The sequence below is a fragment of the Pseudorca crassidens genome, chromosome 6 (genome assembly GCF_039906515.1).
Source record: "Pseudorca crassidens isolate mPseCra1 chromosome 6, mPseCra1.hap1, whole genome shotgun sequence".
In the NCBI taxonomy this organism is placed as follows: domain Eukaryota; kingdom Metazoa; phylum Chordata; class Mammalia; order Artiodactyla; family Delphinidae; genus Pseudorca; species Pseudorca crassidens.
The window spans coordinates 88749383-88771699 of NC_090301.1; the positions used below are offsets into that span (position 1 = coordinate 88749383).

Here is a 22317-nt window from a genome sequence, read left to right on the forward strand (position 1 = left end):
GTAAAACATTCTTTAGAACCCAACACTGAAGTTTATCAAGAAACCAGAACACACTTTATATAGAATTCTCCATAAGTTAACTTTTGGGATTGAGCATAACTGTCTTTATTTTTAAAGTATGGGATAGAGTATAATGGGTCCAGCAGGATAGAGACAAAAAAACTGAGTAGATAAATTGAGCTAGTCAAATTTGTAAATTTTAGTACTTTGGAATTGTCCTTAAGTAATTCTTTTTGGAAATAAAATTTTATTGGAATACAGCCATGCCCATTTAGTTACATATTTTTATTTATTTATTTATTATTGATGTATAGTTGATTTACAATATTATGTTAGTTTCAGATAGATAACATAGTGATTCAATATTTCTATAAATCATACTCCATGTAAAGTTATTATAAAATAGTGGCTATAATTCCCTGTGCTGTATAATATATCCTGTTACTAATCTGTTTTATACATAGTAGTTTATCTCTTAATCCCATACCTCTATCTTGCCCCTCACTAGTTTCCTCTTGCCACTGGTATCCACTAGTTTGTTTTCTATATCTGAGTCCATTTCTGTTTTGCTATATACATTCAGTTGTTTTATTTTTTAGATTCCATATTTAAATGATAACACAGAGTATTTGTATTTCTCTGTCTGACTTATTTCACTAAGCATACTACTCCAGTCATTTGCTTTTTTTATCTAACAAGGTAAACACTATGAACCAAGGTAAATAAGCATGGTGGCTAGTTCCTGGAAATAAGAGAATCTAGAATTTCTTGCATGTTCTTATGTAGTAGGAGGTCTTCATGGTTGAATCAGCCAGATAGGAAGAGGGTGGTGGAGTTCAACAGTAGTTGTAGAAGGCCTATAGTGTAGATTATTATTTTGGGGAAAATTGTTTCAGATAATTAATTAATGTGTTAATGTATTAAAATAAGCCCTACCTACTAAATCCATCCTATGACTCAGCAATTCTACCTCTGTTTATGTACCCAATAGAAATTACACTGTATGTCCTCTATAAGACATGGATGAGAATGTTCATATCATTGTTCATAATAGCCAGAAATTGAATACTATCTGAGTGTCCAAAATAGGTATATAATTTATAATTATATTATATGTTACTTATTGTCATATGTCTTAGGATAGTTTATATTAAAAATTCAACTCCAGAAGTAAAATCTACGATTTCAGGGACTGTCATGTTCAACACCGTACTCCTATGCCTATGTGGATGCTTAGCATGCACTAAGTATTATGCAAGTATCTGTTGAATGGGGATAATTAAAGTTAAAAAAATCATATTTTGGAATAAGTGTCAGAACACAGTTATGATAGTCTTTCTTCCCTTTCTGTCTTTATATGTCTTTCCACTTTGTATCTTTAAGGTTTGTTGTAAAATTTTATCATCCTTCCACCTTATTCTATTATAATTAAAACACTCTTGACCTACCTTATGTATGTTTTACAGATATTCCCAGATAATTAGAAGACATATTCTTATATCTTAGTGAAGTCATTCCATTTAAAGCATGGAGGTGTGCAATGTGTATGTGAAAAATAAGGAAAGGAGATTTGGATGAGAATGAGTGATTTAATTATTCTATCCTCTTGGTCCTCCTTAATGCACCACTACATGATTGATTTGCTTGCTAATATCCCAAATATAAGTAATAAAAGAATATAAGGAAACATCTCCGTTCCTTCAGTGCTGTAATCTAGTGGATTTGACCATGTAGAGATAGCCTCAGCATTACAAATTAATCTATTATTCACATAGTGAATATTCATGAAATGCCTACTGCACTTGTGACTGCCTTGGTAAATGTTGGGTCTATTGCAGTCCCTACCTATGATATATCTCACAGTCAATTTCTAAGAAGAAATGCAAAGATGCAATTTCAGCTCAATGTGATAATAAAAGTATGCGCAAGATGTAGTGGCATATGTGAGAAAAAAATGCTTCCTAATTATACTAAGTAAAATTTTGCAGGACTGGCAAAGCTATTAGAGAGAAATAGAAAAGTAAGGGTCACATAAATATTTAGTGTCCTTTTTTTCTAATACTTGTTGTTAATGTCTTCTTTGAACTCATAAAAATGCTTGTCTTTACTACTTATATGCTGCTCCTGCTACACTATTGTGAATTGTTAGTCATTTTTCATGTGCATACCTTCTGTTCCTTAATTAGCTTATAAAGTTTCTCACAGTAAGAGCTTTGTCTTCCTTGTATACCCTCCCAACCAGTCTTTGTACAGCACACCACATTCATTCATTTATTCACCAGATGTTTACTTTGAGCTTACTATGTACCAGGCACTATTCTAGGTGCCAGGGATCGGGCAGTGAGCAAAATTAAGTCCCGGCCCTCAAAGAGGTTATATTTCTGTGAGACAATACAGACACTAAACCAACAAACCAATAAATATGTAATGTGTTTGACAGTAATAAATGCTACAGAGAAAAATAGGTTTTGTAAGGGAAATGGAGCATGGCAAGGAAATAATTTCTGTAGAGAGTAGTCAGGGAAAGTTTCAGTAAGAAGGAATACTTGAGCTAAGACAGAGCTGTGCAGATAGCTGGGAAAAGAACATTCCAAGCAGAAGAAAAAGTGATGTAAAGAAGCTTAGGCTGAACAGCATTTGGTTTGTTTTAGGAAGAGGAAGGTCTTATTACTAGAGGGGGGAGAGTAGAAGGATAGTAGGTGAAAGAGACTTGAAGGATGTGGGTAGATCTTGAAGGTCTTGGGAAGGAACTTTACTTTTACAATTGGATGAGATGGAAAATGATTAGAAAGTTTGAGTGGAGAGGAGAGAAATTATCTTATTTACTTTTTAATAGGGCGACAGTGGACCCTCAGTAGAGAAAAGGCTCATGAGGAAAGGGAGTCCTGAGGCAAAAGTGGAAGCTGGAACTAAGTTAGAGGTTATTGCAATACTTCAGACAAGAGTTAATAATGGCTTGGATTATGTTATAAGTGGAGAGTGTGAGAAGTGGTGGAATGAGGGATCTGATTTGAAAGAAGAATAAAAAGAGACAAAATATTTGGTTATAGGTTGAAGATGAGAGTAGTTGGTGATGGATTAGATGTGAAGTGTGAGGAAAAGTGATCAAGGACAATATGAGGTTTTTAGCCCAAGAAACAAAGGATGGAGGTGCCTTCCATCATACCACCAAGGCATGGGGAGCTGCCATATGGAAGACTGAGAGAGAAGTACGTTTCAGGTAGAAATCCAAAATTTGTCTTTTGCAATCAAGATTGCCTTTTCTTACATACAAGTGGAGACACAATGTAGGCAGTTGGATATATGGATCTAATGTTAGCAGAAGAGAATAGGACTCTTCATATAATACTTAATATTTATACAAAAATGATGCTTATTTTTGTTGATTGATTCACTCTTTCAATCATGAAAACATATCAACTGATAGTTTGACAAAATTGGAAAAATGAAACAAGTCCTTGCTTTCCAGATATATATTTGAAAATGGTATCTCTGCTCTTATTCACGCAAGTGTGTATCTGACTTAACCATTGTTGGGAACAGGGGCTATTTGGAATTTTTCCCCAGACAGGTAATAGAATTTAGACTATATTTCATTTGAAACAGAATCCCCAAACTTACTGATAAATGGCTTTATTATGCTAATTGCTTTTTCTTTATTTCCATAGTCTGTCTGTGTGCCAGATGGAAATTATATTGGTCTTAAAGGATTTGTTCTTCAAATGGCCATGTAGGTCACAACACAAACAAACACTTACTTAGTTGGTGGCAAATTTATTATTTAATGATTTGTCCCCAGTGTCTTTCTAGTGGCTGTATTTAACATCATTGATCTATAATTGCTACCCTTTATGCATATGCATGCACATATATTTCATTTACAGTCTTTAGGAACATTTTTCATTCAAATATTCAAAAAGCACTGTTATTTAAAGACTCTATGATAGCATAGAGCCATTCTTCAAGTATTCTTAAGCCCATTTGTACAAAGAGAGTTTGAAAAAGAATGCACAGGGTTTGTAGTTGACATTTGGGAAACTAGTACCTCAGAAGGAATAATTAGTTGATAAGGTATTTTTAAGGCTTTATACATTTTGAATGACCTTATACATAAAACACCCTTGATATATTTTAAATGCCTTTATGTTTCTTTCCATTCTCTCTCTACTTTGAGACTTTGTTGATTATCCCCAGTAGCATTCTCTTTATATGTAGAGAACTCAGACATAAGAAAAGATGTTAAAAGAAAAACTGTAGTCCAAAGTAATTTGGTTTGATATCAAGATTGCAAATTCATGGGGATAAATATTTATTGAGTTAAAATGAATAGGAAAATAAAGAAAAAATAAAAAGGATGTGCTAGACAGTTTCCACATATATTTCAAAAATGCTTTAAAACATTTGACTAGGTTCTCTCATGTGGTTTTAATACCTTTCTTACCATCTTTGTTAGTAAATTTTCCTGAAGAACACTTAAACTCCAGCACACCCAGGTTGATAACCCCCAAAATGCTGATGCAATGTGCTCCTAATACATATATCGATCCCTTTTATAGTGTGTTTGTGTATGTTTTTTTTTCTTTCTGTTTTATCCATAGAAAATGATACCATCTACTGGACAGACATGGGCTTCAATAAAATTAGCCGAGCTAAAAGAGATCAGACTTGGAAAGAAGATATCATCACCAATGGCTTGGGAAGAGTGGAAGGGATAGCTATTGACTGGATTGCTGGTATCATCCATGGCTTTCTCTGTTTTTGTTTCACACCTATATTGTTAGTGGCTCAATCTGCTTCATAAAAATGCTGTTTCTGACTCATAACAGGGTTTTTTTTTGTACTTCTAGCCACAGGGGTAAATAGCCTCTTTTGCTTTTGGCTTCACTCTTTCTAATGCTTTTGAGCCTTTGGATAAGTGTTTTTATGTAGAAGTAGATTATGTAGTATTAACTTTGCCCAGATCTCCTGAGAGCCCCACGGGGCTGGTAAACAAAAGTGTTACAAGTTCTCTTTTGCCTGAAGCTAGTAGAAAATGAAAATACAGCCCTTCCTCAGGTGAGAGAAATTTCAATTTATTTTTAACATATAAATGTATCACTATATGGTTTAAACCACAGACATGTGAGATTAAGAAGTATTTGCATATTTATTTATAGCTTTCTGCTTAGGAACTGCACATATTAAAAAAGAATTAGGAAGTAAATGATTTCTTAATAGTCATGTGAATGTTCAGAAAGTTAATTCTCGCTGAATTAATGAATAAGTTTTTCTCATAATTGTATTATAAACATGTTTGTATTTCTTCTAGGTAACATATATTGGACGGATCATGGTTTCAACTTAATTGAAGTTGCGAGACTCAGTGGCTCTTTTCGTTATGTAATTATTTCCCAAGGCTTGGATCAACCAAGATCTATAGCTGTGCACCCAGAAAAAGGGTAAATTTAACGTTTACATATATTTTGGGGGTTTTAAGTGACTTAAATTTCGTTAAAAGAAAAATCCAGAAATTGATATTAATATTTATTTTTAGTCATAATGTCTGAAACAAATCTCAAAACTATCTTAGCTAAGCAGAAGGAAAAGTTTATTTTCACTTTGTCATGTATATTTCAGTACATATTTGATAGGTTCATATTTATTATGCCGTTCTTTAATGTGTGTGTAAATCCAAATGATACACCAACATTTTTCTAGATTATCAATTTAAAGTTCTGCCCTAGAACTGTTTACTTATTGGGTACTCAATTATTTGCCGAATGAATGAAAGAACCATTTGATAGCCAAACTCGTTCTCCAATATTTCTAAAGCTTCAATTTCCATTTATGTATCTATAATTGCCATATCAACATGTTCATCCCAAACTTTTTTTTTTCCTTCTTTTTCTTCTTGAGATTCAGATAAGTATGTCTACCTGTCTTCTTGACAGTACCGTTTTTCCATCTGGACACCCAAACTGTACATATCTAACACTGAAATGAATTCAAGCTGACACCAAATTCTGCTGATTTTTTTCTTCCAGATATTATCTATCTACCACCCTCCATCTTCACTACCTCCACCCTGATTAAATCTGTTTTTGAGCTACACAGATACCCCTGCAATAAGTTCCCAATTGATCTTCTAACCTCACCAGAGTCCAAATTTCTGTTACGATTCTTCTTAATCAGGCCTTATGTAAATTTTCAGCCTCAAACTCCTGCTCCTGCCTCTTTGCTATCTCAGTCTCTGTTGGACTTCTTAGTTTTTTGAAATGTTTTCAAATATTTCCTATTCTCTTCCACTCTCAGTCTTTGAACAGCTTCTTCCCTTTACCTGCAATGTTCTCCTTCTTACTTTCACCTTGATAAATTTTATTTATCTTCTCCTGGTTTTACAAACAGACATTCTGTTATATGACACCAAAGCACCCAGTACTTTCACTTTTATAAATTATATTTGCTTATTTATATTTATTTGCTTTACCATACTATGCACTGTTTTTCACTGGACTGGGTAATGTCTGTATTCTTTCGTAAAACTCGATGAGAAGAGCCGTGTGTGTTTGGTTTATTTCTCTATCCTCAGAGCTTGGTACAGTGGTTGGTAAGGAATAAGTTGTTGACTGATACAATAAAAAAAAGCAGTCCTATTATAAAATTTTATATTATTCCTCACTATTGTGTTTCTTGCAATAATAATTTCTATTATTACTTTATTTTAGAGGTTTTTTAAAATGTTTTTTTTTTATGTTAGTAAAACTCCTGTGTCTTTTGGAGTGGAAAAGAGTGAAGCCATGGTGGTCACACAAAGGTGTATTAGATAAACAAGTATAAGCAACACTGATTTAGGGTGAAGTCAATCTATGTAAAACATCAAATCAACTCTCACGAAAATCTACATTCTTTTCTATTTGTTATATGTTGTATGTGCTTTTTCCAGTGTCATTACTGTCTTCACTTTCTTGACAAATGCTATAAAATTAAGTCATACTATCAGTACAGTGAAAGAGGAAACAAAGAAGGTTCATATAAGAGAGAAAAATAATGCCAACAAATTTGTCATGCTTCAAGCTAAAACTAAGATTACAATATAAAAATTGAAAAGCTGCATTGGTTAGGATTGCTCTTGGATGCAAAGTAAAATTTAACTGGAATGTGTTAAATCTATAGATTTTCTTTCTCCCTTTTCAACTACCACCTTTACTAGGTTATATTTTGTCTTATGCTTGATGTTAAGGCCCCATTGTTAGAGCACACTTGATATATCCTCAGAGAGTATGTTTACACCTAAGGAAAGAGAAGGGGATAGGAGAAAACCTTTTTCTTGCTAGACTCTATTGTTTTATTTGGGAAGAGAAAGGTCTTCGTGTTAATCCCTTTGTTTTTTTCTTAGCCAGAAATGGGTTACATGCCCATCCTTAGATCAGTCAATAGCCAAAGGGAAGAGAATATCTTGACATATTTAAACAAGTTATGTTTCATCACCTGGGCTAGGATAAGGTCCCAGACCAAATAGTATACTCTGAATATCTGAACAAACTGAATTTCTATTAGTACTAGGGATGATTTGAGATGAATTTCGAAGAGACAATATGACATCTTTGGTGTCTCTCTCACATATCCTATGTTCAGTATACCAGGAATTCTGTTACCTTTGGCTTCAATCTACATTTATGCTTTACCTACTTCTCACAATTTTCATTGCTACCACCCTAGTCTGAGTCGTTGTCATTCTTACCAACATTTCTGGATTGTGGTTTATCATCCTCTACCTTGGTATTCCTACAGTCTATTCTTCATGTAGTGGCCTAATGATCCTTCCAAAATGTAAGTAGCTGTTACTGCTTTGCTCAGAACTCACCAGTGGGTCCCCTTTCATTCTGTTTAAAAGCATACAACAAACGTAGAGTGGTGTTATTTCCTCGATTTAACAGATAAGGAAACTGAGTCAGCAATTTAAAATATATTACTCTATCATTAACATGATATGTGGGAGAGTTAGGTTTTTCTAAACTCCAAAGATTATGCTATATTATGTGTGTATGTATATATGTGTGTGTTATGTAACATGTTTACATATATGTACACACATATATGTAGTGTTAAGCATTACAGAAATTAATAACCAAAAATATCAAGCATATAAGAAAATAGGTTTAACAGTTTTAGCATAAAATTATAATAAAAATGTAAAGATTAGAGCTACAATGAGAGAATAAACAATAATGAGAAAATGCTGGGAAAATTAGGAAAAGTTTTTAAAACTTTTTGAGTTGGGTCTGACTTCCCCCGTAAATTCTCTTACCCACCACTGCATGCCCATGGACACTTGCCAGTACGTATCAAGAATGTTGAGGGAAGGTATAATTTTGTTTAGTTCCAAGAACAAAACACATGACTCAGTTTAGTGTGTCTACATCATACCTGTAAATTTGAATATAAAAATGTCTTCTAATGTGATGATATTTTTTAAATCTCTTTTTCATTTGTACTTTACAATTAAGCAATAAATCATTATTCCCTCAGTGGAAAAAAAATGATCAATTGCTGGACTATGAATAATTATTCTGATGGTAGGAACAAATGTAATTTGAATGTTATGAAATATCATAGATACGTAGGAAATGGGTTTGTTTTGAATAAAGAATTTCTTCCCGTCATATTTATAATAAGTCCAACACTTCATTTTATTGTAGAGAACATCTTGTGCCTGGCCTATTATCGATTCATGCAGTTCAATTTAACAGGCCTCTTGCTGCTAACTAGTCGCTCTGTAGTTTTCTTTTGCATTCTATTAAAACCTAGTCTATGGCCTCAAGTTGTTATTCCAGACCTTCTTAAGTATCTTTTGTCATCTTAGCATATAACTATACTTAACTTCTCTCTAGGATGATTGAGGACATCAGGCAAAGAAACCCACATGTACTTCACTTTTTTGTCAGTTTATTCAATGAACACTCCTCGAGTGCTACGCACTGGGAACCAGGTCATGTAAGGACATCTCCTTCTCCTCCTCAGCCTTTAATTCAGTACATCTTGACAAAATAGGACTACTGGCTATGTGAAAGACACAAGTGGACACTGTAAAGTATGATGGTATAAATAAGATGTAGCTTCTGTTCACAACAGGTTTTCTGTTTAAACTTTTAGTTTAAACAAGTACAAAACTTGAGTTAAAAAAATAGTCTCATAATGTAAAGTAAGACTAATTTGGGGGGCATAAAAACACTAGATTGATATAACTCAAGCTTAAATCTCATATCTAAATTTCTTGTTAAAGTGAAAATTTTCATACAGCTATTATAAAATTACATTAAAATTTCAGAAAAAGGAGATAGCATATGATTAGAGTAGATAGTACAAGTGGGGTAGTAGCAGCAGTGGTGGTGATTAGGAGAGTCTTTATTGAGGGAACCTGAAGGAGAAAGGTTTCTGAGATGGAGTGGGAATATTTTATGTGAAGAAGAAATAGAATAATTTAAAAATTGGTAGTGGCAAAGCAAAGGCCATTGCCAAGAACAAAAGTGTGTAAGGTACATGTAGGGAAGAGTAGGTAATGTAGCTCGAAGATAAGTTGGGACCATAAAATTGGCAATGGGATTCCCCATGTTTTAAAACTCCATCCCCAGTTTACCAAGTGAAACATAAACTGGTCCTGGACCCTCTCTCCTAACCCTTCCCACTGGCCCCAAACCACATAAGCAGAGATCAGAAGTATAATGAGAGTTTATTGAAGTTGTAGCGGTCTTTAAATTAAGGAATTCTTAGAAATGGTTCTTTATTATCCAAGGGAGAGTGTTATGGAGGAGGGGGAAGGTTCTTTCTCAGCCCTCAAACCAAGAAATGGAGAGAGTAAGAGGCAATAAGTGGGAGACTAAAATAAATAGAAAAGAGCAGTAAATGGAAAAACTGTGTGACTTTTTCATGGCAAGTCCTCAGGCCACAAGGAGTCAGATCAAAGTTGGAAAGAGGGAAGAAGATTTTAAAATACATATGAGATTTAAGTTTGGATTTAGAAAGATCTAGTCTTTTTTGCGTGAGACTGAATCTTAACAATATCATTCTGTTTTTAAATAGAATTCTCTTGGAGGTCATGGATTCTTCCTGAGATGGCAAATTCTGGAGAAGAGATATTTAGTAGAGTATAAATAGAATCAGGAGTTGGATAAGTGTAAAGTTATTCCTACTTATTCCAACAGAGTTCAGGCTCTTCAATAAATCATGGTAGTAGATGAAATTATCCAAGGAAAAAGAAGTCTAAGGACAAAAATGAAGAATGTTTGCAGTTAGGAGATAATATGATTAAGAGGAGAAAAAAGAAAATTAACAATAAGGCAAAAGAAATAGGAAAGAAGAAAGAGGAAAAAAGCCATTTCAAGTCCTCAGGAAATCACTGTATCATAGAAATCAAGGGAAGAGTTTTAGGGAGAAGAATGTGCCTGCAGGAAAGAGATTAGGAGAGATAAAAGCAGAAAACAGAACATGCAATTGATGATCAGGATGACATTTTAAATTGTTATGAATTTCAGGAAACTGGCAAGAGCAGAAGCCAAATATAAAGAATTAATAAGTGAAAGATAATTAGAAAGTAGAGCCAGCATATTTAGACTACAGTGACAAAAACTTTGACAATGAAGGAAAAGAGGAAAAAATAGAAAGTTTATTATAGAGAATGTAGTAGAGCACACAGAAAGTTTTTCTTAGTATGGGGTCAGGGAGTATGGGCACATATTCATAGGCAGAGGGGTGGAAGAAAATGCATGTAAAGAGGAGACAGGGCTTCCCTGGTGGTGCAGTGGTTGAGAGTCTGCCTGCCGATGCAGGAGACACGGGTTCGTGCCCCAGTCTGGGAAGATCCCACACGCCGCGGAGTAGCTAGGCCCATGAGCCATGGCCACTGAGCCTGCGCATCCGGAGCCTGTGCTCCACAACGGGAGAGGCCACAACAGTGAGAGGCCCGCGTACCGCAAAAAAAAAAAAAAGAGGAGACAGAGTCCAAGGAGTGTAGGAGGAACCTTGTCAAGGAAGAAGCAATAGAATGGAACAGGAAGAATGGAGGACAGATAGCAGATAGATAAGATTTGCATCTTAAATCGGGTATCTCGGGACTTCCCTGGTGGCGCAGTGGTTAAGAATCTGCCTGCCAATTCAGGGGACAAGGGTTTGATCCCTGGTCCAGGAAGATCCCACATGCCATGGAGCAGCTAAGCCTGTGCACCACAGCTACTGAGCCTGCACTCTAGAGTCCACGAGCCACAACTGCTGAGCCCACGTGCCACAACTACTGAAGCCCGTGTGCCTAGAGCCCGTGCTCCGCAACAAGAGAAGCCACCACAGTGAGACGCCTGCACACCACAACGAAGAGTAGCCCCTGCTCGCTGCACTAGAGAAAGCCTGCGCACAGCAACAAAGACCCAACACAGCCAAAAATAAATTAATTAATTAATTAAATTGTTTTAAAAAATTAGGTATCTCTAAAAAAACAGATCCTGTAATGAGAATTCAAGTCAGAAGAAGCCAGATAGGAAAGGGGCCAAGCAAAGGTTCAACTGTGAGCAAAGTCCAGACCTCAGACATGCCTTTTAAAGCTTTGGAGGGTAAACCTCACTTAGCAAGGGAGCTTGACTTTGAACTCCCACCCAATTATTCACTGGATAAGGGCAAAAATCCTGGGGAGACATACACTCCCAAGATTTCTGGCTCTCAGCACTACTTGTGAAAGAAGAGATTCTAGTAGCTGTCCTCTGAAGAAAGTTGGATGTGTGAGCTACTAAAAACAAAAGGACACAGGAGCTGGGCACTGGAGTACACAGAAATAGGAAACAAGATCTGAGGATGTCTAAGTGCAGCACCAACAGTGTCCACTATGGTTTGGAAGCCCAGCTTGGACATTTCCTACCTTTGGGATCTTTTGAAGTATCTTGATCTCAAACGCTTATATCCTTTTTGGTTATTGGGAAGATTAAATGAGGTAAATTTAAATGGGAGGATTAAATTAGGGAAAGTTCTCTTCTTCTCTTTTTGGAGATGAAGTGAAAGAGATAGAGTATAGCAATAGAATATATTTTAGCGGTTAAAATTAGTAAAATTGAAGAAACTCATAGATGATATGAGTAGAGTTAGCAGCTTTAAATGAATAAGTAAATTTTGGTGAAACTATTGTGGTGAATAGAATATGAATAAAGTATAATATGAATAAAAGGATTCCAAGCAACATGAGTCCAGCTGGAATGGGTTTCTAGAATCTAATGGGGTATTTATATGACCTTGAGTAATAGTGCTCAGGAACTTAGCAGTAGCAAAATAATGGGGAAAAATGGGCTAAACGAGGAGCAGGTGGTGACAGATTCAAAGCTGGCAATTGTAAGGGAATAACTATGAGTTGCTAATCAGGAGGTGAGGTCTAGAAATTAGTGATGAAATGGAGGAAAACCAAGAACGGGAGATCAGAGTAATGTAAGGCAGAGGCAAAAGAGAGACGAAGGTCCCTGGAACAGAAAAGATGAGGAAACAGGAGCTGGGATGTTCATAGGATCAACAACATGAGCCATAAAGTCCCTAAGTATGTCTGCTAGAAGGGAGAAGATGGCAAAATTGTCAGAGATTAGTAAAGCAGTTAAATGGATTTGGTGGTTAATTGTAATAGAGTGACTATGTGATGGTAAGGGAAAATGGAATCTACAAATTCATAATGTGAATGCTTTGAAATAAGTGCATATTAACCTCAGAGAAAATTTTGTTTTTTCTTACTTAAGTCTACTTCGCTTTTATTCTGGACATGATGGCATCTATTTCCTCAGGCATCTCATTGCAGTAACTGTTCTTTTCTGTTCGATCATCTTTAACTTATTACTTTCAATGAAGCCTTTCCCTTTGCTTTCAAATAGGCTCAGATCCCTCTTATTTGAAAAGAAAAATACTGTCTTACTTTTCTCTGCACGTTTACTTCTCAACTTCTTAGAATAGAAGTAAATGTCTCCTCACTTAACTGCTGAAATGAATTTTCAGCTTTAGTTCTTTCCAGGAATTTCTAAATTTATCCACAGCCAAATCCAGATTTTGTTTTTCAATTTTTTTTTCACACCCCTTGCCTTCTCCTTGACATTTCTCCATCATTTATCTACTCAAGAGTTTATTTTTTCTGTTACCTTCTTTAACTCTGAGTTTTCTTGTCCTCTTTGACCCCTTCCACGTATTTCCTCTGAGCATTGTATTTCTCTTCTGAGCATCTTTCTCCTCAATTAAAGCTCTGTATGCTATTTTCTCTCTTGCTGTATTTATCTTTTAAACATATTTTCATGTTTCTGACATTAATCACTACATCACATCCAATATTTCATCTTCATTCCTTTAATTATATTTACAATTTCTTTTAGAAATGATTTATTTGAACATCCAACTGTCACTGAAACTTACCATGTCCTCCTAGTTTTCATCTACTGACTTTCTTTCCTAACCATGGCGTCTCTTTTTGTGTTATCGTGGTTCTTTCGTCCTGACAAGATTGGAACTTACTTCAGACTTTCCATAGGTTTTCATCACCTATTTCCATCTGTCTGTAAATCCTGTCATTCCTTATCTCCAGCTGTCGCTTAGGTTTTCCATTTCTCTCCATTGTGACTCTGAGCTCAGCACTGACTTAGCCGGAGGATCTCAGTAAGCACTTTTGATTTATTAATTTTGAGCCCCCCAGACAAGATTTACATTTCATCCCACAGAACAAGAAATCTTTGACATGCATAACAATATTTTAAATATTGTTTCTCTCTGTCTTCACTTCTTAAAAACTTTTCTTCGATATTAATTGTCACATGGATAGATATTTTTCAGGATTCATAGTTAAGAATTGATATGCCTTTTCAAATATTAGGTTTATTTTCAGGAAATGTTTATTACTGCTTGGAAACATTAGTGATATGTGTCTTCTAATACCTTATCTACATGTTTACTGATGACTTCGGGGTCGGGGGAGAAGGACTTATAAATGACCACTCTATGTAAAAATTTGAATAACTTTCACCTGGAAATCAAACACTGATTTCCAGGTAATATTACATAGACATTTAAGTGTCAAAATTCATATCACAGGAATAAAGTACAGCATTTTAATATTCTGTTTGATGTTAAAACATGGCAGGTGTATTGCCAAGAGAAAAGGTGAACCATAATGGAGTAAATTAGCTGAATCCAAGATATAAATGTGCCTTGAAAAGTGGGCATGAAGCCTGTTTTTGAGCAATGGAGACTTGAGGTCTTTTAAAATGTAGCCATATGCAAAACAGAAAGTGTATATGAATTTAGTTCAGCTTGAAAATTCAGTTTCTCCCCTCCGTTGACTTCTTTATTTTTTTTGGTAAGGCCTCACTCTCTTTAAAAAACTTAAAATGTAATAATTCTCTTTATGCTAAAAAGTCATTTTCTACCTACAATAAAAAAAAAGATGCATAGAAAGTCACAGTATGATACCGAAAAAGTTGGTTAACCTCCCATGATGTATGATCTCTAAGTGAAACACAAATACTCTGTGATTTTTTTTTTTTTTCTTGTTAGGCAGTAGAATCTACATTGCCTCTCTTAATTTAGCTTTATATCTCTACAACCATAAATAACTTTCTGAAAAGTGTTTCTTTCCATGGCACAGATTCAGCTTTACATGATATTTTGGTGTTCAAAAAGTACATATTGTTAAATGGTCTTTCATTGACTATATATACATATATGCTTTTGGAATATGCCCAGTAATATACAGAAGGTCTTGAATGACAGTTTAACATCTGTTGAGATAGCAAAAGTATAGCATAGTTTAACACCATCTCCTAAAGTATCGATGTATTTTACATCTGAAGACGAGGTAACATATAAAAAAGAAGGAATTAAATTTTGCAATAGAAATAGTGGTAGAATCAGGGTGATAGTTTATAATATTAATATACCATGATGGTCAAGTAATTCAGAAATACCACAATTATTCCCCAAATCACAGCCACCTTTTTCTACAAGTCTCTGAGGCATACAAATTATAAGGGCAAATGAAAGAAAAGTGCGATACTATTTTTCACTAGGAATTTTCCAAAAAATTCTCTTCTTTCAAAGATAGTTAGGTCTCACCTACTTTTTTCCAATATGCTTTATTCTCATTTCTTAACCTCTAAACATAAATCTTGGACCTTACCTCTCCCGCTAAAATGAGAAAAGAAGGACTAGAAATTATCAAAATGCCCTGGGTTATCATTGCAGCTCTGAGCTGGTGGAGGAGAAAGAGATCCCAGAAAGGTCATGCCACTTCCCATTGTAAGAGGGAGCCCCTGGCCCAGACCACCAAAGCTATGTCGAATGGAGACCAGCGATAGCCACACAAAACTGTAGGACCTTTTCCTAATTTCTTAAGGGATCTGACCAATAAAAATGTGGTAAAGGGTAAAAAGAGGCGTTTAAGATATTCCTTTCTCTATTTGCCTATAGAAATCTCCTCAGTGTGTTTTGACATGGGATATCCAGAATAGGTTGCATATGACTGCTATATAAGATGGTTTGGGGTTCATGAAACAAATTAAAATTTTCTGTATAATATTTTAAGAATTTCAAATCAACTCATGAGCACTACGAGTCTAGGCCCTAGGCATCTCAGTGTTAAATATTTCATAGGAAAATTCATAGATTATAGGGAAACATCAAATATTATATACTGAAAATACCAAAAGTGAATAAAAGATGGACCACTCAGGAAAACCATTGTTAAACCATGTAAGTAGCAAACAAATATCATATATGTACACATAAATGTATATGTTTATGTACATATTTATTGAAAGGATGGGCAAGGAGGCAGGCTGTAAATAGATACATAAAATAAGGAATTAAAAACATAATATGGGGTGATAAGTCTAACATGCTATGGAATTACAGATGCCAAAGAAATTTTTCTTTCTAAAGCCTCTTTCTCCATACTTCTCCAGTGTTGGCTGGGTACACACATAATGATTGTTTTATATAATTAATTCATATTGGAAAGTAATGAGTCAAGAAGGAATCTAATGTAAAACTAAAGAATAACAAAAACCAGAACAAGGCCTGAAGAACAAACGATAACTTAAAAATATTTTTTAAGCTTAAACGTAAGGAGAGAACAACGCAGATGGCCTGTATGTTTATTTTGCTTCAAAGGAAAGGTTTATTTCCGAAGTTGTTTGTAGGAATAATAACTTCTCTCACCACAGCACTTCCACAGTTTCAGTGTTGAAGCCCCTACTTTCCTGTCGTATAGAGACTTAGAACTAGCAAGTTTTAAGCATTGCTGGTAGCATTTTTCTCAGGTAATTCTTTACTTACCCATCTGCCTCTGCCATTAAACAGTGACCTTCATAAGGGTCACTAAGTCCAATTCATTTCATATTATCAGTTCCTAGCACTTAATAGGTACCTAATTAATATTTGTTGAATGAGTGCATGACTGCAATGAAAGTATACATTTGAGAATCATCCACCGAACCACTGTCAAAAACAAATTAGAAAGTAGTATTCAAGGTTCTACTGTCTCTAGACTCTCTTCCTTTTAGCAGAGTGTTCTGCTATCTGTGGTTGAGTTCTTTTTATATTGCAGGAGCCTCTAAGCAATTCAGGGCTTGAAAAGTGATTTGGGATTGGCATGTAATACTTTCTCAAAACAAAAACTGCACAGAAATGAAGAAAAAGGAAATGTGAAGAAGCCCTCACAGGAATAGAGGAATACACTGTATTCCTCATAGGCGATGAAGGATGTCAATTCACATATTCATGAAATGTATTCAGACTTTGACAGTACTATATTATTTTCCCTGTGCTTTAGCCTGAAGATGGAGACATTGACACGTTGGCCTACAAGGTATTCAATTAATATGTGTTTTAAGTGATTCTAGTGAAACTGCTAAGCTACTATTCCTTATATATAAAATATATATTATATGTGTATAATATATATAAAAGCCTACAGGGCTTCTGTTTTTTGTTTTTCTTATTTTTACAGATAAACTAACACACTGTTGACCTCCACTCTCACAGAGGCCACAATGCCATTCTTGATTCTCTTTTCAACCAAGGCAACTGCCTACATAAGAGAATTATGTGATCTTCATTTTTGTGCCAGCATGGCAATTTTTGGTTATTTCAGGTTTTCTCTAGCATATCTGATAAGTATCTATTTCATACTTTCTTAGGTAAAGGATAGGAATAGGAAGAAATAGCAAATTTATCGTAAAAACTGCAACCCAGATCTATGCTCCAGAGAAACAGTTTATCAGTCAAAAAAACCTTAAATTAAAAGAAAATGATTGATTCAAATTAGTGGCTTTTCACTATGGTTCATATATTTAAAATATAAGAATCATATTTAATACTATTTCTTTAACAATTTAGACACGTTCGTTCTTCTTTTTCTTGCCCCTACTCCTTTACTCTTTCCCCACCAACTTTGGAGCTTAGCTTTCATGTTGGCCTTATTTCCCCAAAAATATTTATTTGAAATTATTCAAGGACATTTATAATACATTGAAAGTATATTTTTCAGCTTGAATCTAATTGTGACATAAAAACATTTGTTTTCCTTTATAAGAGCACCTGTGTGTAAACTAATTCTGACATCAGTACAGTTGTCATATGGTAAGTTTAAAAACTTTTGGGGACCACTAAGTGTATGCTAGGCCTTTGGAAACTCCAACACTACCAAATGGAGTCTTCTACCTATTAACCAAATGTCAGTAATTAATTGGAAGTTAGTTTGTGATATATATTCTTTGCACATGTTCCTGCCAAGAACTTCTGTGTCTAATTAAGACAATAAGGGATATTTGTGTTATGATGATTTCTGATAGTATTTCTATAATCCTTCAAACCACTTTTGAATGTCTTTTTTAAATGTTCTGTTTTTAAATTCTGTAACTATAAGCTTCTGTAAATAAGGGAATTTTCAGTGTAGAACAAATTATTATCCAGAGAAATGTCGATCATACAATACAGCATTTGATTTTGACAATTTTGAAAATTTCTGGATCTGGGATAGCCTTGGAAAGTATTTTCAGGGCTAGATTAACCAAGCTAATACTCTAAAGGCAATTTTCTTGGCTATATCATACAACAAACACTCCACTACAGCAAAATTTGAACTTAAATGGGGACAACATCTATTTGAAATGCTATCACTGAATGTTAATTTCCATGGAGTCTCAAAAACCAGTGAAAAAATTTTCATTTCTTCCCATTGCTGAAGATCACGTTTATATATGAAGAATCTATGTTCATTAAAGATATCCCAAGCACATCTATGTAAATTACACTCAAATTATTCATAAGTTTCTTGCTGCAGTTTTATAAGTTAGAGAGTATTCTTTCTCTGTATTTGGTTTGTAATTCCCAAAGGTTCTCAAGGTGCTAATTCTATTCAATTCTTTACTTTCAATTTCAGTTTAGGGAGAAAATAAATTATTCTTTGCCTGACCATCATAAAATGTTGCTTAATTTTGGCAAGTGTAGAATATTTTAGTTGTATTAAGTTGATAAATATTTTAGCCATAAAAGTGATGCTTGCAGTCAGCTTTGGCTTTACATATTGTGACAGTGTGTCAAATTACTGCTGAAAATTTGAGTAAAATCTGTACTCAAGATAGTTTTATTTTGAATATTTTTTTATTCCTAATTTTGTTGCCATTCATCTAAGCCTCCTGCCTAGAAGTACTGCAAATTTCAAAAAAATAGGAACTACTAGGGGAAAAAAGAGACTTGTTTTTAATACTAAGACTTTTTTCATGTTTTGTTTTGTTTTTCAAGTATGGAGATCTTTGTTATATTCCTTATACTTAGGGGAAAATATCACTTGATTTAAGATTGTTATATTGTTGTATTATATTTCTATTTGGTGAGACAGCGTAGAGAAGAAGATATAGCCCTGGGTTAGTAAAGCCTGAGTGCAGTTCCCCTATCAGCCATGTGACTGTGGATCATTAACTTCCTGAACTGCAATTTCCAAAGTTGTGAGAATTAAATATGTTAAATGGGTGATTTGACCTCCTCACTCGGTATAATATTTTTATTAGTTATTTAGTACATTTGAAAGATTACTATTAAATAAAAAGTATATTATACCCATTGCCTTCCATATTTGAACTCTGGAGTGTATTAAAAGTAGATGACAAGAATCAGATTGAATAAATAAGCGCAGATCTGTCTTGGCTCCCAAAATGCCTCCTTCACAGTGTAACATCCCTGTCATCTTAACAAATGACTGACTTGTCATTTTAGTGTCATTAGTAATGCTAAAATTTCTCCTTGAAAAGTTAAATGAAGCAACATTTTACCTCTCAGTTAAAATAGTGTTTTTATTTTTAATAATTTTTTAATGCAATGTCCCTTAAAGATTTAAAAATCATAATTTTAATAGAAATATAGATATTTCCATGCCTGCTTCAACCTAGATCTAACGAATATTAGTTGGATTTCTTTTTTTTTTTTTGCGGTACGCGGGCCTCTCACTGTTGTGGCCTCTCCCTTTGCTGAGCACAGGCTCCGGACGTGCAGGCTCTGCGGCCATGGCTCACGGGCCCAGCCGCTCCGCGGCATGTGGGATCTTCCCGGACCGGGGCACGAACCCGTGTCCCCTGCATCAGCAGGCGGACTCTAAACCACTGCGCCACCAGGGAAGCCCTAGTTGGATTTCTTGCTACAGAGTTTTCCCTTTTTGATTTATAGAGCTTATAAATATGAATGAAAGTTTCTTCAGGATTAATATACTTGGGATTCCAGCCACACCTCATATTTGTCTGGGTGTAAAAGTCCAATGCATTTATTTTGTACAGCATTTTCAGGGGGAAAAAAATCGACTTTTAAAATAAATCAAAACAATATGCATAAAGGAAATACATATTTTATGTAGTTTATCATTTTTCATGGATAAATAATACAAAATATGAATGTAGGCCTTCTTTGCTTTTCCTATATGCAGTCTCACTTTCTCTTCTTGTGTATGATTGCTGTTATATACGTATTCAAATATGCACAGAATACACACTCATTTTTACCTGACTGAATCAATGATTGCCATATTTTTCTAAACTTTAGTCAGTCATTGCTGTTATCTGACAGCTGAATAAAACTTCACTGGGCATAACTTCAAAAGAATAGATCTGATTTATCTGAAAGCATGAATTTCTGTACTGTAATATAAATACTATATTTATTGAATGAATAGGTGAAAGAAACATGGATTATGTACCTTCTTTTTTAACATTTCATTTTTTGACATGTTATATTTCAGCATACTGTGGATTTTCTTTCTTTTATATTTTATTTTCTTCCACAGTCCTTCCACATGACGTTAAAAGATTACTAAAATAAGAATGTCTGCTTTGTATAAATTCATGTTTTAAGATGGTTTCACAAGATGATTTATAAAATTCAAAGTTGAATAGCCATTTAGCAATCTAAGTGGACAGAACTGAAAGTTATAATGCATTCATGTATACATTCATAAATGACCTAGTGCTGTAGGTATAATCGTGAATAAGAAAAAAGATCACTGTCCTCACTGAGCTTAAAGTCTAATGGGAGCAAAAAATATTAATAAAAAGTAACTTTGTAAAGAAACACAAGTGTAAATTTGCCACTCTAATTCATGCTATGAAGCAGAGTATATGCTGCAATAATCAGAACACAGAAGGCTTCTTGAGGGAAATGTTTGATATAGTAAAAAAACAGAAGGAATTAAGCAAGTAGATTGAAAAAAAGCATTTCAGATAGGGAGCAGCACGTACAAAAGGTATTTTGGAAATTCTTCCCTGTGATTTCTATGAATGGTTAAATTTTTTTTATAATAAAAATTATTTTATTGTAAACAATACACACATATATTGATTTTTAAATGGTATTATTTTCTGTTAGTATGAATGGCATTGCTGTTGTTATTAATACTACACAGTTTTGTGTTTATCTGCATTTATCTACAATTTAATTTCAGCTACTTGTTCTGGACTGAGTGGGGACAGATGCCATCCATTGGAAAGGCTCGTTTAGATGGCTCAGAGAAGGTTGTCCTCGTAAGCATGGGAATAGCATGGCCAAATGGCATCTCCATTGACTATGAGGTCTGTTGGATTTCTTAAGTATTGAAAGTGCAGTAACTGCGAACTTGCATTAGTCTACTTTTAGTGTTCTCTTATTTTCTTTATAAAACAATCAAAAACAGCTTGTAATATTACTTTTCAATCAACCTTAGGAAAATAAATTGTATTGGTGTGATGCTCGTATAGACAAGATAGAAAGAATTGACCTTGAGACTGGCGGGAATCGTGAGATGGTGCTGTCAGGGAGCAATGTGGATATGTTTTCAGTTGCAGTCTTTGGGGCGTACATCTACTGGTCTGACAGGTAATTTATTTTTTCATAAGTATTTGAGTCTCAAAATGTTATTTTAGTGCCAATGGCTTTACCCTTGTAGGATTAGCCATTCCTTAGCAAGGTCACAGAAAAGATCTCACAAAACCATGTAATTTCCACAGAAGAGGCAGTCACTCTTGCTAGTCCAGGCTCAACCCTTTCAATGTCACAGACTAATGTTGGTTTCTTTCCCTTCTGCTGGGCCATCTGTTACCTTCAGCTTAAATAACTGGCTTGATTTGGATTAAAGATTGTTGATCACGTATGTTCAATTTCTTGGCAGAGCACATGCCAACGGGTCCATCAGAAGGGGCCACAAGAATGATGCCACAGAAACCGTAACCATGAGAACGGGTCTTGGAGTCAACCTGAAGGAGGTTAAAATCTTTAACCGAGTAAGAGAGAAAGGTCAGCACTCTTGTATGATAAATACATTTTATGTTATTTCTTTCTCTTATTTTTTTTGACATTTATTTATCAAACTTAAGTTAGGGATTAATTCTTATATGAGTCCAAAACCTCAAGACCCTATTTTTTTACATCTAATTTCCTACAAAAATCATATAGTAGCCTAATGAAATAAATATATAATAGTTCATGGATAGTTTTGCCTAGGACAGTGCATGTATATGGACATGTTATATACCTGGTATGGCTTCAGTATAGGTTTAGACTAAGTAATATAGAAACACTTGATAAATATATACATGTTCAATGAAGTATACAAAGCACAATTAGGATATTAGAAAAAAGCAGCCAAAATGTTTTTTTGATTATATATATATATTTTTTAATAGTCACACACTTTATTTAGAACTAACTAAATATGCCACATTAGTTGGGCCAAAAGGTTGTTTTCATGTCAGATTATATTTTAATACATAAAGTGATGATGGCTCCAGAAGGTTGCTATTAGTGTGAAATAAGTCCAGAGTC

The 22317-nt window shown here is 34.5% G+C and overlaps 1 protein-coding gene across 1 annotated transcript in view; it reads left to right on the top strand.

Annotated features, from left to right (window-relative positions):
- Window positions 1-22317, top strand: part of LRP1B (LDL receptor related protein 1B) — a 1616178-nt gene that overhangs the window by 1123704 nt on the left and 470157 nt on the right. Inside the window, exons 37-41 of the mRNA XM_067742376.1 lie at window positions 4599-4733; window positions 5309-5438; window positions 20963-21089; window positions 21221-21372; window positions 21665-21789. Of these exons, the coding sequence (XP_067598477.1) occupies window positions 4599-4733; window positions 5309-5438; window positions 20963-21089; window positions 21221-21372; window positions 21665-21789 (669 nt within the window). The remainder of the gene's footprint in view (window positions 1-4598; window positions 4734-5308; window positions 5439-20962; window positions 21090-21220; window positions 21373-21664; window positions 21790-22317) is intronic.